Source organism: Crotalus tigris, unplaced genomic scaffold (genome assembly GCF_016545835.1).
Source record: "Crotalus tigris isolate CLP2741 ecotype Arizona unplaced genomic scaffold, ASM1654583v1 scf7180000017937.1871474, whole genome shotgun sequence".
NCBI classification, from domain to species: domain Eukaryota; kingdom Metazoa; phylum Chordata; class Lepidosauria; order Squamata; family Viperidae; genus Crotalus; species Crotalus tigris.
This window is the reverse complement of record NW_024096729.1, coordinates 956,951-969,787: the sequence shown is the minus strand read 5'-3', so window position 1 is coordinate 969,787 and position 12,837 is coordinate 956,951. Positions and strand designations below refer to the sequence as shown.

The window sequence follows — 12,837 nt, the reverse complement described above, 5'->3', positions numbered from 1 at the left end:
TCTGGAGAAGACAAATATTTAAATTTGTAGTGATCTGGAAAATTGCCTAGGATTTGCAATGTTACAGCAAGGAAGAGATTTCAACAGCTTTTTGAATGACACAATTTTTCCTGTAAAATTATTTTAAGATAGCTATAGCAGATCCATGAGTATTGAAAAGAAATTTAACACTTTAAGGGCAACTTCATCCGCCTGTCCTGGCCAGCATTTCCAAACAAAAGGTTATTACTGTTGTGATCTGTGGATCCGTAATAAGTGCAGAGTGATTAGAGCGGCAATTCCCAAACGAAATGCCACAAGAGAACTGCCAGTACTATGAAAATAACTGCTACTGTGAGCCGAGGAAGCAGCTGCTCACAGAAAAAGCAGTCTGTTGCCTCTTTTCAGTCCAAATCTAGATGGGTGGATAATTCTATCCAAAGTTTGACTAGATCACTCATATCATTAATAAACTCCCCCCCCCCCATTTTTTTTTTCCTAATCTCAGACTGCAGCACAGTCAGAACAGTGATTTGAGTACAATCTCAAATTTCTTGTTTAGGACTTCTAAATTTTAGGCTTAAAAAGAACAAATGTATTTTAAAAGTTCGGATTTTTTTTTCTTTTCAGGTTCTTGGAAGTTTCCCCTATAGACGTAAACGTGTTTGCAAAAAAACTGAAGAGATACTTTGAACGCACTAGTTTTGTGATAGTACAAATAACCATGGTAGCCTTTTTAATGTTTCTATTAAAAGCAAACTCCCCAGAGTTAGACAACACTTGAGTACACAGGGCTGTTATGCAAGGGGTAATCTCCACTCTTAAGATTTTCTAGCGTATCAATTTCATTGAATATTTTTCCACCTTATTCCACATAGCACCAAGAAGAAATAAACATGTCGCCTGTAGGGAAACTTAAGTTACCTCCTATTATACTCACATTAAGTCCTCTGAAGAAATCCTTAATGGATTCTTCTGTTACATCATAGGGCAAATTTCCCAGAAAGGCAGTGTAGGGGGGTGATTTTGGGAGACGGCTTCTGTCAATATTGGGCTCCCGAGCTGCCCGAGGTGCAGTAGGCAGGATGGAACGGTCAATTGGAGGGGCTCGATACACATCGTCATCATTGCTATGCCAGGTGGTGGAAACTAGGAAAACATTTTTTGCACATTAACAAATCCAAAGTCTTTACAAATAAATACTACGCTGATTTGAAGTAGCAACACCATTATGTTTCTAGGAATGGAAAGAATACCTTGTCAAGAGTGATATTTGTTTACTTTCAATAACAGTGTTAGTGCAAAACACAGGCAATTTCTATACTATGTTGCAAATAAAATTTCTCCAAATTTCTCTTATCAAAAACACTACAAAACACTATGTGAAACCAACAGGAATCTAAGACAATTGCTGTTACGAGGATAATGAGTATAAAGTGTGTGTGGGGGGGGGAACTATTCTTGAAACCAATAGAAGAGAATATTATGTTGCTCAGAGTTGAACTTTGGAGTCCTTGTTGCTCTCTGAGCTTGGCTGTTTCCTTGCAGATACCGTAACTTGCCCTGCCAGGTTTGGTGAGGGTGTAGTTTTCTTCCTAGTTTATCTCTATGTGTCTATAGAGATAAACTACATTTACACACCATTCAAGAGACAATAAAAAACTAACAAGGCAACAAATAGGCCAAAATACATCCATTCTAGCAACCAACACCCAGATAAGAAGGGGGTTAACAACAGACAATCAAGCAGACAACACCCTAATCAAGGAACTACCTGCATCCTTACAAACACTGGCAGGGCAAGCTACTGTATATAAACAGGGAATAAACCTCACACTTACTAGTACTGAAGATATTACTTAGTTGGGTAATGAAACAGTTGCAAGCAAACAACCAAGCTCCGAGAGCACCAAGGACTCCACTATTTGTGAAATTCAAAGGTAGGGTTATTTAAAAAACAAACAAAAAAACCACCCGTTTTTACTAGCTAGCAAGAATGTATTAAAATGCCCGTACACATAGGCAAATTGATTCTCTTTCTACTGAGCAAATTAGTTTGTGAGTTATTTCTCAGAGACAATCCTTACTTCTTAGAAAATGTTGCTATTTCATATATGAGTTTATCGTGCTAGTTTGAAATATAAGGAAGGCGCAAACTTGCCTCCACAGTAGTGCTGCCTTCAGAAATGCTCCAACCATCTTTAAAGCTCAGCCTGCTGAGTATCTGGCAGCCGTTCTTGAATATAGTTTTGAGCTACTAAGATTAACCATTTCTGTGGATGTAAAAACCCTTGGTATCTATTCCACTTGCATTTAGTCACTAGAGGGGTTCAAATTGTTTCCAATTGGAAACTCCTTATTTCGAGTTCAAAGCAGTTGGTTTCACTTTGAAACATGCTATTTTGAGCAGAAAACAAAATGTTTCAGAGTATTTCAAGCTCAAAATACTACCAGAAGAGTCAAAACAATTCAAAACAGCTGTTTTGAACTCAACACAATTCCCCCCCCCATCTGAAATGTTTTCCACACCATTAATAGCTGCTTATTCACACAGCTAATAAAAAAATCCAGCAGGGAAGCTGGGAGAACTAAACCTTGCCAAAAATATTAAATGGATATTTCTTAGTGATGTATATAGAACCTTGCCTATTGAAGTAAAACATTATTATACAATGTTAGGAGAGTTCATTTCCTTCTTACCATCTCCTTCCAGGTCGTCTGTTTCATCTGCCCAGCTGATTGGTTTTGGGATATAGGTGGGACCACCACCACCACCACCACCACCACCACCACCACCACCACCACTACCATCCTCTGCCAGAAAATCCGTCAGACTGAAGGTCTTCCCCTTCTTGTTCTTCTTCTTAGCTGTAAAAAACAAGAGGCGTGTTCACAGTCTAAAAAACCTGAAACTGAATTGCTGTTCCCTAATAAATATTGAGGAGGATACCCCAACGCTGATCATTTCCACCACGATACAGAATATTCAGTTAAATGGTTTAAGATGCTGCTTTGAAACTGAAGTAAAAGGGTAGTTTATTGTATCACTATTTAAAGTTAGGTAAAGATAGCTTCATTTTTTAAAAAACAACAAAGATAAATTCGAAATGCAGTTTTGAAAAATGGGTAAAAAAAAGTTATGAATAGTTAATAGCTACTATGCTTTATCTGTGTGTCCAATAAACTTTGCCTAGAATATCAGCCTTCAAGCACAGTTAAAATGAATTACAACTGCAGGAATGTATTTTCCATTCCCTTATCTGCCTTCTCAACTCCATGTAAGTGGTAGCTGTGGGGGAGCCTATCCAAAGCTGAGTTCTTATCTGCCAACAACCGAAGGTTTTTTTTGGCAAGTTAAAAAATTTGTCAACTTCCAGGGGAGATTTGGTGAAATGAAAATGCAGAGCCAACAATCCTGGCAAAGACCAAGGAACTGGTTAGTAGATCAGTTCCTTGGATTTCTCCAGAAAAGGAGAGGGTGAGAGATCGCCCACATGTGCTCAGGGCAGCTGCTCATTGCAAGCAAATTTCAGGGCAGAAGTTTGAACTCTGGAAGATGATGGAATCAGACATCTTGCTTGCAACCACAAGGGAGCTTTTTAAAGCAGAGTTTCCCAACGTTTCCAGCTTTGCAGAAGGGGGGAGGTGATGGTGTTGCACAAGCGGCCGGCAACTGCACGCAGCTCCATTTGCACAGGCACCTGCTGCTCACTTAAATGGAGCTCACCCGCTCGCCTGCTGCTTGCAAGTGAGAATGCATTTGTCGGCCATTTCAATGGCCTGGTTGCAAACCCCACATGGCCCACTAGTGGGTCAGGGCCCACAGGTTGGGGACCCCAGTTTTAAGTTCTAAATTCACAAACCACCACCTCTAATCATGTTCAGAAATTGCCTATTAACCGTCTTAAAGCTATTAGAGACCTTCAAAAAGCATCATGGGAGTTTATTTTCAATTCTGAACCAAAAAAAATTACAAACTTAAAAACTTTAAAGAATTTGAAATGAACAACAAAAAACTAAGATTTTGATCTAAGAAAGTTATAAATGAAATAAAGATCCAGGTAACTTTGGAATAAGATTTTTGAAATTAACTATAAAAAAATAAACAGCTTCTTGTCAAGTTTCTAACCTGATTATTTTGGCTATATTGGCTAATTTAAGTCATAACAAAGTAATGGCCTTAGAAAATGGACATTAGAGGGAACTAAAAATCCCAAGAGAAGAAAAATGACCAGTATTGAGACTTACGAAACAATACAAAAGAATAAAATATTGGAAATATTAGAGCTCTTTGAAGAATGGAGCAGAAAGTAGTAACTATACTAATACATATATATTACTATCTGTAATTATGTATCCTTCTATGGATAGATTAAGTCTAAAACAGTGGTCTCCGTCCCTTGGGCCATGCGTGGCCCACTACCAGGCCATGACCTATTCAGAACCTGGCCCTGTGAATGGTGGGCCGCAGTTCACACATGCACAACTTGATTTGCACAAGCGATGGGCCAGCGCACATGCATACACAGTTCAACTTATGCAAGTTGAGCTCCATGCAGCCTGGTTCCCCTCTCACCCCTGCCGGATTGTCAAGTTGCAAAGGTTGGGGACCGCTGGTTTAAAAGATGCTAATGAAGAAATGACAGGTATGGAACAAATTTTATCTGACAAGATAGAAAAAGTACCAAAAATGGAACTACAAATGAAAACCAAGAGAATGATTTGGAAAAGGATGCTTTACTGGCTTTATACAAAAGAACTTGCTTATGTTTTAAAAATTAAAAAGGAAATAGAAATGATAAACCAAGAGAATGACATGGAAAAAGTCTTCTTATTAGATCTATAAAAGAAACTTGTTCAAGACTTGAAGCAATCTGAGCAATGGGGTAAAAAAGAATGAAAGACAAATCAAATCCAACAACATTTGATTGGATTAAAGATTAATACTGTTAAAAGTAAAAAGAAGAAATACAAAACTGATTTATCTAATCAAGGTTAAAATAAGCATTTTTTGCTCACACCTTTTTTCTTTTTCTTCCTTTTTCTTTTTTCCTATTATCTTCTTTTAGTTTGCATTTGTTTTTACTACTGTAATTAAAATTCTTAATAAAAATTATATTTTAAAAAGAAACTTGCTTGTTGGTAAATGTATTTGCAAGAGACCCTATTATAATTAACAAACTACAGTCTTTAAACAACAGAACTTTTTACAGAAATTCTACAGAATTCACCGAACAAGAATGGCTACATATATTCTTAGGGGTGTGCAATTTCAGTAAATATTGCAGTCTACGTTCATAAATGCAAGACACTTCAACTGACCATTGATTTCCAAAGAATAAGAAAAGAAAATCTGAATCTGACCTGTACTTTTTAAAGACAGTAATCTACAGTACTCCTGAAACAACTGGATGGTTTCTATATTAATCATTTCCCATTTCTGCAAAGTACTCATCTATATATCCACAACATAAAAGATCGGCAACTTATTATTGAAATGCCAAATAAACATAGCTGTATCACTGATCGTATTAATCCCCAACAACCTTAGAGTTAATTAGCCAAGTCTGCAAGTCATGGTAAGGCAAACCCCACCCATAGTATAGCTTACCGTGACACAGTAAATTGGGGAATTCTAACCAAATCTGTCCCCAAGACTGAAAATCATGTATTTGTAAAATTCATATCATATTAATATACTTTTAAAAACAGTATTTCAAAATTCAGATGAAGATCTGCTTCTACAGTAACTGTCTGTAGCTTGACTAATAGAAAGAATTCAGTTGCCAACCACAAAGTCCTGTTGATTTTAAGAATTTAATTTAAATGTTAAATGTCACACTATCTGTTCAAATGGTAGTTAATCATACTCCAAAATATTTATATTTTGGAGTATGATATATTTTATATTGGAGTATATTTATATTTTATTTCTTTCTCCCATATTTGGGCTGACAGGGTACACATTCAAGGTAAAATCTCCTCCCCCTGTCTCTCTCCTGATACAGCTGACAAAGTGAGAAAGAGCCTGTGGCCTAGAGGTTAATACAACTGCCTAACATGCATATAGCCCAGGTTCGAATCTCAGAAGAGTAAGTCTGGCTGAAGAGAGTTAAGAAACTCGAAAAAGCTGTCCCAGTTCTCTCTTTATTCTTTGTTAGCAACCTAAAAATGCAAAATGATGTCGCAGTTGGCGACTGCTGCTTGTGGATGGCTCTGGATTGAGCTGATACAGGCAAAAGAAAAGAAAGAAGATTTCTTTCTCCCATATTTGGGCTGACAAGGTGCACATTCAAGGTAAAAAAATATAAATATATATATTATCTTATTTAAAAATCCTGAAGCACTGATTATAATAGCATAAATGAAAACAGAATAAAAAATAGTAAAAAGAGGTATACAGGGTGGCCTAAAAAATAACTTTCCTAATGAAAAAAGATATATGATAAGAAAAATTAAGGAGATATAATGATGAGAAAAGCAAATATAAAAAGAGAATGGTATAAAAGATTGGGGGAAAATCTTTATTCCCATGTCAATTCATGCTAAATAATGCTATATTATAAAAGCACTCTTGTCTTTTCAATTTCTAGGAATGACTACTTGTTGCTTCAAATTTGTTCTGGAGCAAACATATAATATGATCTCAAGACATGGATGAATGCCCTTCTCCAAAAACTGATATCACAAAGCCAGTTACAGTGTGCTAAGATTTCCTTTATATTTGCATTATTCTTAAAGGGCAATGGGAATACAGAGGCTACTGCTGTTGCAGATAAACAATGTAGATAGATATTGTCTCTGCAATCACCAAGAAAAACTAATAAGGAAGCAACATTAAAAGAATAACAATCCAATGCTAATAAGAGAGTTCATTATATAACACCTTTACTAATATTTCAGGGTGCCTGCAGATTCTGTTAGGGTTTTATCTTCTCCTCTACAACAGTTGCACCCTAAGAATTTCTGCATGAAGGGTAAAACATTGGGGCCAATACATAAAATGGATTGGCAATGCTTTACAATATTTAATGATTCAGCTGCTGCTCTTGGTTCATGTTACTTACTTTCTTCTGCAACCTGCATAGTACTTGGTCAGTCCCTGACCAAAGATAAACGGCATGGTTTTAAACTATTTGCTCCCTCCTGTCTCTTATTAAGAGTGTAAACCCTATAGACAACTTACAGAGACATTTTTATTTGCCTCTATCATGTCTCCACATTGTGATAATTTCAATTACGTCATCGCATTATGACTTCATGGCAAGACTGGCAAAAGATGTGCCTTTAAGTACATGAAGAGTTGCCTTATTTGTATCATTAGTTGTATTTTCTAGATATAAGGAGCTCCACAAGCAAGCTCTGCATATCCAGAGAAGACTGGAATATTTGAGGCCAATTGGATTCCATATTTTAAACAGCCCTGTTAGAAATAGAACCACCAGACTACGGGATAGACTCAGAAACCAATGATAAACCATTTCTATTTGAGAAAAAAGCAATGATAAACCACTTCCATACATCCAAGTTACATGGATGTACAGTATCTATGAAGTAATGATGAACAAATTTGCCTTAAACATTTTACTATCATAGAGGAGAGAAGCTGGTACATAATACATGCTATGAATGCAAGACTCCAGGTTTAATCACTGGTATCAACAGCCAGATTAGGGAAGTGAAGACTCTGGAAAACCAAAACAAATCATGGTAAATAAACTCCTTCAGATTCCAATTAAAAATATAAAATTTTCATATAAATCTGTTTATGGGTTCAAAACAACAAAAATGGGTTCTCAAATAACTCCGAGTGGTATTGGTTTTTTTCATTTCACCCTAGTGTATATATGAACTCTGTAATTTATAAACCAGGATTTTTGGTTTAATATATGAAATGCTGATTTACCCTTCTTACAAAACAATAATCATTTGGTTTGGGCTTAGAATGTTATTTGAGCTAAACTAAAGAAACCATAGCTTAATATTATGTGAGTTAGTTTTTTTATCTCAATATATTTTTTCAACCTCATTAAATGGAATTATAAAATTCTTCCGTTAATGGAACTAGAATGGAAGCCAGCTTGTATCTCGTATTTTCAGCCTCTCACATAACCTCAAAATCTGTTTTGGCAACTTTGGGAACTATAGTGAGCTGTAAGAAGAAGCACAGAGATAAAACCTTATTGTGAAAATCATTTACAAGCTATTGGAAAGCAAGCTGCCTTTATTCTGTATCCTAATTTTTTCCCTCACTTTTCCTATTCTTAAACACTAATCCTAAAAGCTTCAGTGACATCACTATATACTATACGTACAACTTAAGTTAGCCATTTCAGCACATATTAATTGCCACTGAAATACCATATATTTGTTTTATAAAGGAACAGCTCTGTGCAACTATTACCTGAAGTCAAAAATACATGCTTATTTTTGGACCCAAACCACAATTTCAGTCAGAAATGAAACAATTATAAAAATCCAGGTTCTAAAGAGCTATAAAAATCATCAGAATGCTTTGAACAATTTCTTGACTAGTAAATTTGGCTAAGCCAAATCTAAAGTGATAATGCATTCCTACTCAGGGACTTTTATGTAATATGAAAAAAGTGTGTCAAATTTTGGAAAGGAGCAAAAAGCTATTTTTTCATTTTAAAATGCAAATAAAATGCTTGCTAAAATCATAAAAGACTGAAATGCAGTACATGTTTATGTGCTATAGTCTGATTGTTCCTAGAAGCACAAAGCAATGCTGGCTGTGGAATTCTGGGAGTTGAAGTCCACATGCCTTAAAATTGTCAAGGTTGAGAAACACTGGTCTAAGTGCTATTGCTATTAATTTTCATCTGCCTGAAAAAGCAAAAATGTAGCCAAAAACAATACATCTGGGCTGTCTTGTCACCTATATTTCCACTCTACCCATAAAAGCATCTACACTGAAAATAATGCAATGTGTGGAAATAAACTGAACATTATACACACTTAATTCACACATTGTCCCAAACTATATATACTATAACAGTGGTGGCGAACCTATGGCACGGGTGCCAGAGGCAGCACACACAGCTCTCTCTGTGGGCATGTGCACCGTCATCCCAATCCTAGGCCTGCAGCTGGGTTTTATAAAACCTTTTCGCTTTAGGCCTCTGCTGGCCCTATGCAAAAAAAAAAAAAAGGTTCAGTCAATCAATCAAATGCAACTTCTCAGGGAAAAAAAAAGATCTCGCAGAGTTGGAATTGATTGAACTTTTTAGTCCCACTCAGTTTGCTGTTACCACCACAGCCACGCCCACCCAATGGGCCACACACACCCAGCATCCAGCCAGGCATGTGGGTTTTGGGTTGCAGTTTGGTCACTCAGTCTCTAAAAGGTTCGCCATCACTGTACTATAAAGTACCGTAAATAAGGAAAAGAGAACAGGCAATTCTAGGTACTCGTTTGGGGAAAAAAAATACCACCTGAAGAGAAAAAAAAAACCCTTATTGTTAGCACTATCTTGAAAAACAAAATAGGTGTGATATAAAGAGATCAGGTTTATAAAGTGATAAATACACCTTAAATATTAATTTTCAGAATTCTAGCATGAAGCAAATTGTTCCCATATTTATGCATCGGACAATGAATTTGCAGATAGCTTTGGGGCAAATATTGTGAACCACATTGGCATAGTGTTTAAACTACAAAGCGGTAGAGTATAAGTTCTAGTCCAGCTTTAGGCACAAAGCCAGTGGGATGACTGTGGGCCAATCATTCTCAACCTTAGGAAGCAGGCAAGGGCAAACCACTTTTGAAATTTTGCCAAGAATATTGCAACAATTTCTCCAGGCAATCCCCAAAGGTTAAGACTGAGTAACAGGCTCAAAGGCACATAAAGTATTTCAAATCAACACTGATTTGAAGGCACGTACAAGCATTGGGGCATAGATGCCTGAGTTCTGGGAAAGCTCAAAGTTTCAACTGTGCTGATCTTTTCACATGCTAACAATTGGGTGTTGGTCATAGTGTGGGCAACCTTGCAACAAGACTTCTGTTTAAGATAAAGGATCAGTCACATTCAGGGAATTGCATAATACAATTTAAATGAATCTAAACCTTTTAGAATGGTGCTATTCCTAAAAGGTTTAGGTTAATATAGAGCTAGTTTGTTTCAGTGGTTAAGGCACTGAAGCACAAAGACAGCTGGGTGACCCAACTTGGGCTAGTCATTTTCTCTTCAGTTCCAGGAAGGAGGAAGTGGCAAACCACTTGCTAAGAAAATTGCAGGGACTTATCCAGGCAGCCTCCAAGAACTGGGTATCATTGAATGGAAGGAAAAAAAGACCCACAGTACTTACACAATACTTTTTTTTTTTGCTGGATTTCTAGTATAAATTATTGATTGGTGCAGTCAAGTTATAGTATACTTTAGAATACTGCTATAGAAATATCTACAGTATACTGGCTGGCAACCAGTTTCTATTGCAGTTATATTTGTTTTGTAATTATATGTAACGTACATTTAAAAAAACCATGTGCATTCTATGCACCCAGTTGGGAAGAGGGATTAAAATCCATAAGTAAATGTTTTTAATTATCATGTTCAATTTGCCATCCTTCCTCTGGGGAATCACACTAAATCAGAAATTTTGCTACATTCATTATGAACTGAGAATGCACCCTAAAAACATAAAGAACTTCCTAGATAATATGCAGATACAGGTAAAAATTATTGGAACTCAAAAAGCCATTTTTAAAAGAAACTTTCTGCCAGTACTAATCTTCTGAGAAATAATGTGATAAAATTCTTGACATCTAAATATCCTTCTAATATGTTTGGTCAATCAAGCTAGGAACAATCCTGCTATCTGGTAATCCTATTAAATCTATCCCAGATCTATCATTCTTCTTCCAAAAGTACCTTTTGGGCAAATAGTGTATTTTAGACAATAATGGCAGATAAGGGGAAACAACTAGAGCTAGAAGTATATATCCAATTAGAAATTAACTAAGGCTTTACCATTAAAAAGTGGTCACACTATGATTTATAGCAGTTTATGTGCAGATGGTAATGCTCTAATGTTATGAGGAAACCCTGCACATATTAAAAGCTTCAAAATTAAATCACAAAATTCTATTCAAGGATTCTGATAAGTAGTACATTTCAAGTCCAGGTATTCCTTCCAAGAACAAAGCTACATAAGCAGCATTATCTGGAGTACGCATATAACACACAGCCAAAACCACTGAAAAAAGGATTGCAGGGTAGGCTTTATCTATTCATATAAGATAACAAAATGCTAATAAAATCATTTGATAATTTTCATGAGGGACGTCATTCATGAATGTTTCCCAATAGTAAACACACATTTACGAACAAATATGAAAGCAGAAGAACATAAATCCATACTCCCTACCCAATCTGCTTCATGATTTACTGGCTTTCTACTTATAAAAAAGAGAACTACTGTTTTAAATTTGGACAGACTCAGGGAGATAATGGAGGGCAGGGGAGCCTGGCATGCCGTCCAGGTCCATGGGATCAAAAAAGAATCAGACTTGAGTCAGACTTAGCGACTGAATAATAAAAACTGTTTTAAAAGCCTATTCTATAGGTCGAACTGACAAAAGACCCACATATATCACTATGCCACATTTCCCCCCTCCCCCAATTGTGGCAGTGATGTTATAAGGCTCTCTATAATGGACACACACGCATTATGGCAAATGTCAGAAAGGTAATCAGCCAGCATATGGAGCTATTCTAGGAAGAGCATGAATATATACATAAACACCATTTTTGTAAATATACAGGACGTTTAATTGACAAGAGTATGCAACGGCAGGTGAGAGAAAAGGAACCTTATGCAGACTTTATTGCATGCATGAACTAGGCAGTGCCCCCCACACACACTTCCATTGCGAGAAAGGGAAGGTCGCCTCCTCCCATTTCCAGAGAGGACGACACGACACGACACAACATCTGCCTAACACTCTCAGAACATTTTTTTACAGCGTTTCCCCTTCATTCAGAAATCCCTTAGAGCAGCCTCCAAGGTAGGCCAATCTTCTTACGTCATCGTGAGATATTCACTACATGGGCAAATGGCTGAGGGCCCAATGCCATCTCATGTGCCCGTGACCCCTAGACACATCCCGACAGGAGGATTTCCTGACTGGCACCTTTGAGCTCTAGTATTATTAATTCCTTCTCCAGATGCGGGAGAGAAAGGTGTGTGTGTGTGTGTGGCGAGAGCGCTGGCAGAAAGAAAGCGGGGTTGAAAAAGTGAAATTACGGGCGGCTCGCCTCTGCAGGGGGAGGGCGGGCGAGAAAGGACACCCAAATCCCACTCTCGTCGTGTTCCGCCCAGCCCCGGCTACACCACACATCTCTCCCCTAAGTCCAGACTGTGGGGAGCCATCAGGAGCTACACCCACGTGGGTGCCGCCCAGGTTCTTCTCCCCCCTCCCCCGACTTCACCCGTGCCCGCCGCGACTGCGCATTGGAATGCGGCCGAAGGTTCCATCTGCTCTCCTCCTCCCCCCCCCCCAGCCCGCACGTGTAGATTGCTGGTCACATTCGGGCACGCGGCGCTGCTTCCGCCGCCCGCCTTCCAGAGAGCCGCGTGCCCGAAGCCAGAACTACCAAGGCCGCTTGTCGCGTTCGAAACCACGGCGCGCGCCGATTCGGCTTTAGCCTCCGTCGGCGCCCAGCAGGCCCAAAAGAGACGCTGAGGGGCCCACGGATCCTTCACTGCAGGCCTCTCCCCTGCAACCCGGCCTTGGAATAAGATCAACCCGGACGCTGCCGGCCTGTCTTAAAGCGAAGGCCCGTGTCCCGCGGAGCACCACTCACCTGAGGCCGCCATGTTGGGATGAGCGAG

General features: G+C 38.2%; 1 protein-coding gene across 2 annotated transcripts in view; it reads right to left on the bottom strand.

Moving 5' to 3' along the window:
* Window positions 1–12,837, bottom strand: part of EIF4B (eukaryotic translation initiation factor 4B) — a 35,864-nt gene extending 23,027 nt beyond the window's left edge. The window contains exons 1-3 of one of the 2 annotated variants that reach the window (XM_039344750.1): window positions 12,810–12,837; window positions 2,680–2,847; window positions 920–1,128 (exon numbers count right to left, since the gene is read on the bottom strand). In XM_039344750.1, coding sequence (XP_039200684.1) covers window positions 920–1,128; window positions 2,680–2,847; window positions 12,810–12,822 — 390 coding nt within the window. In that variant the 5' untranslated portion in view covers window positions 12,823–12,837. Of the gene's footprint in view, window positions 1–919; window positions 1,129–2,679; window positions 2,848–7,046; window positions 7,081–12,809 lie in introns of those variants that run through there. The other variant, XM_039344749.1, reaches the window with a different exon arrangement.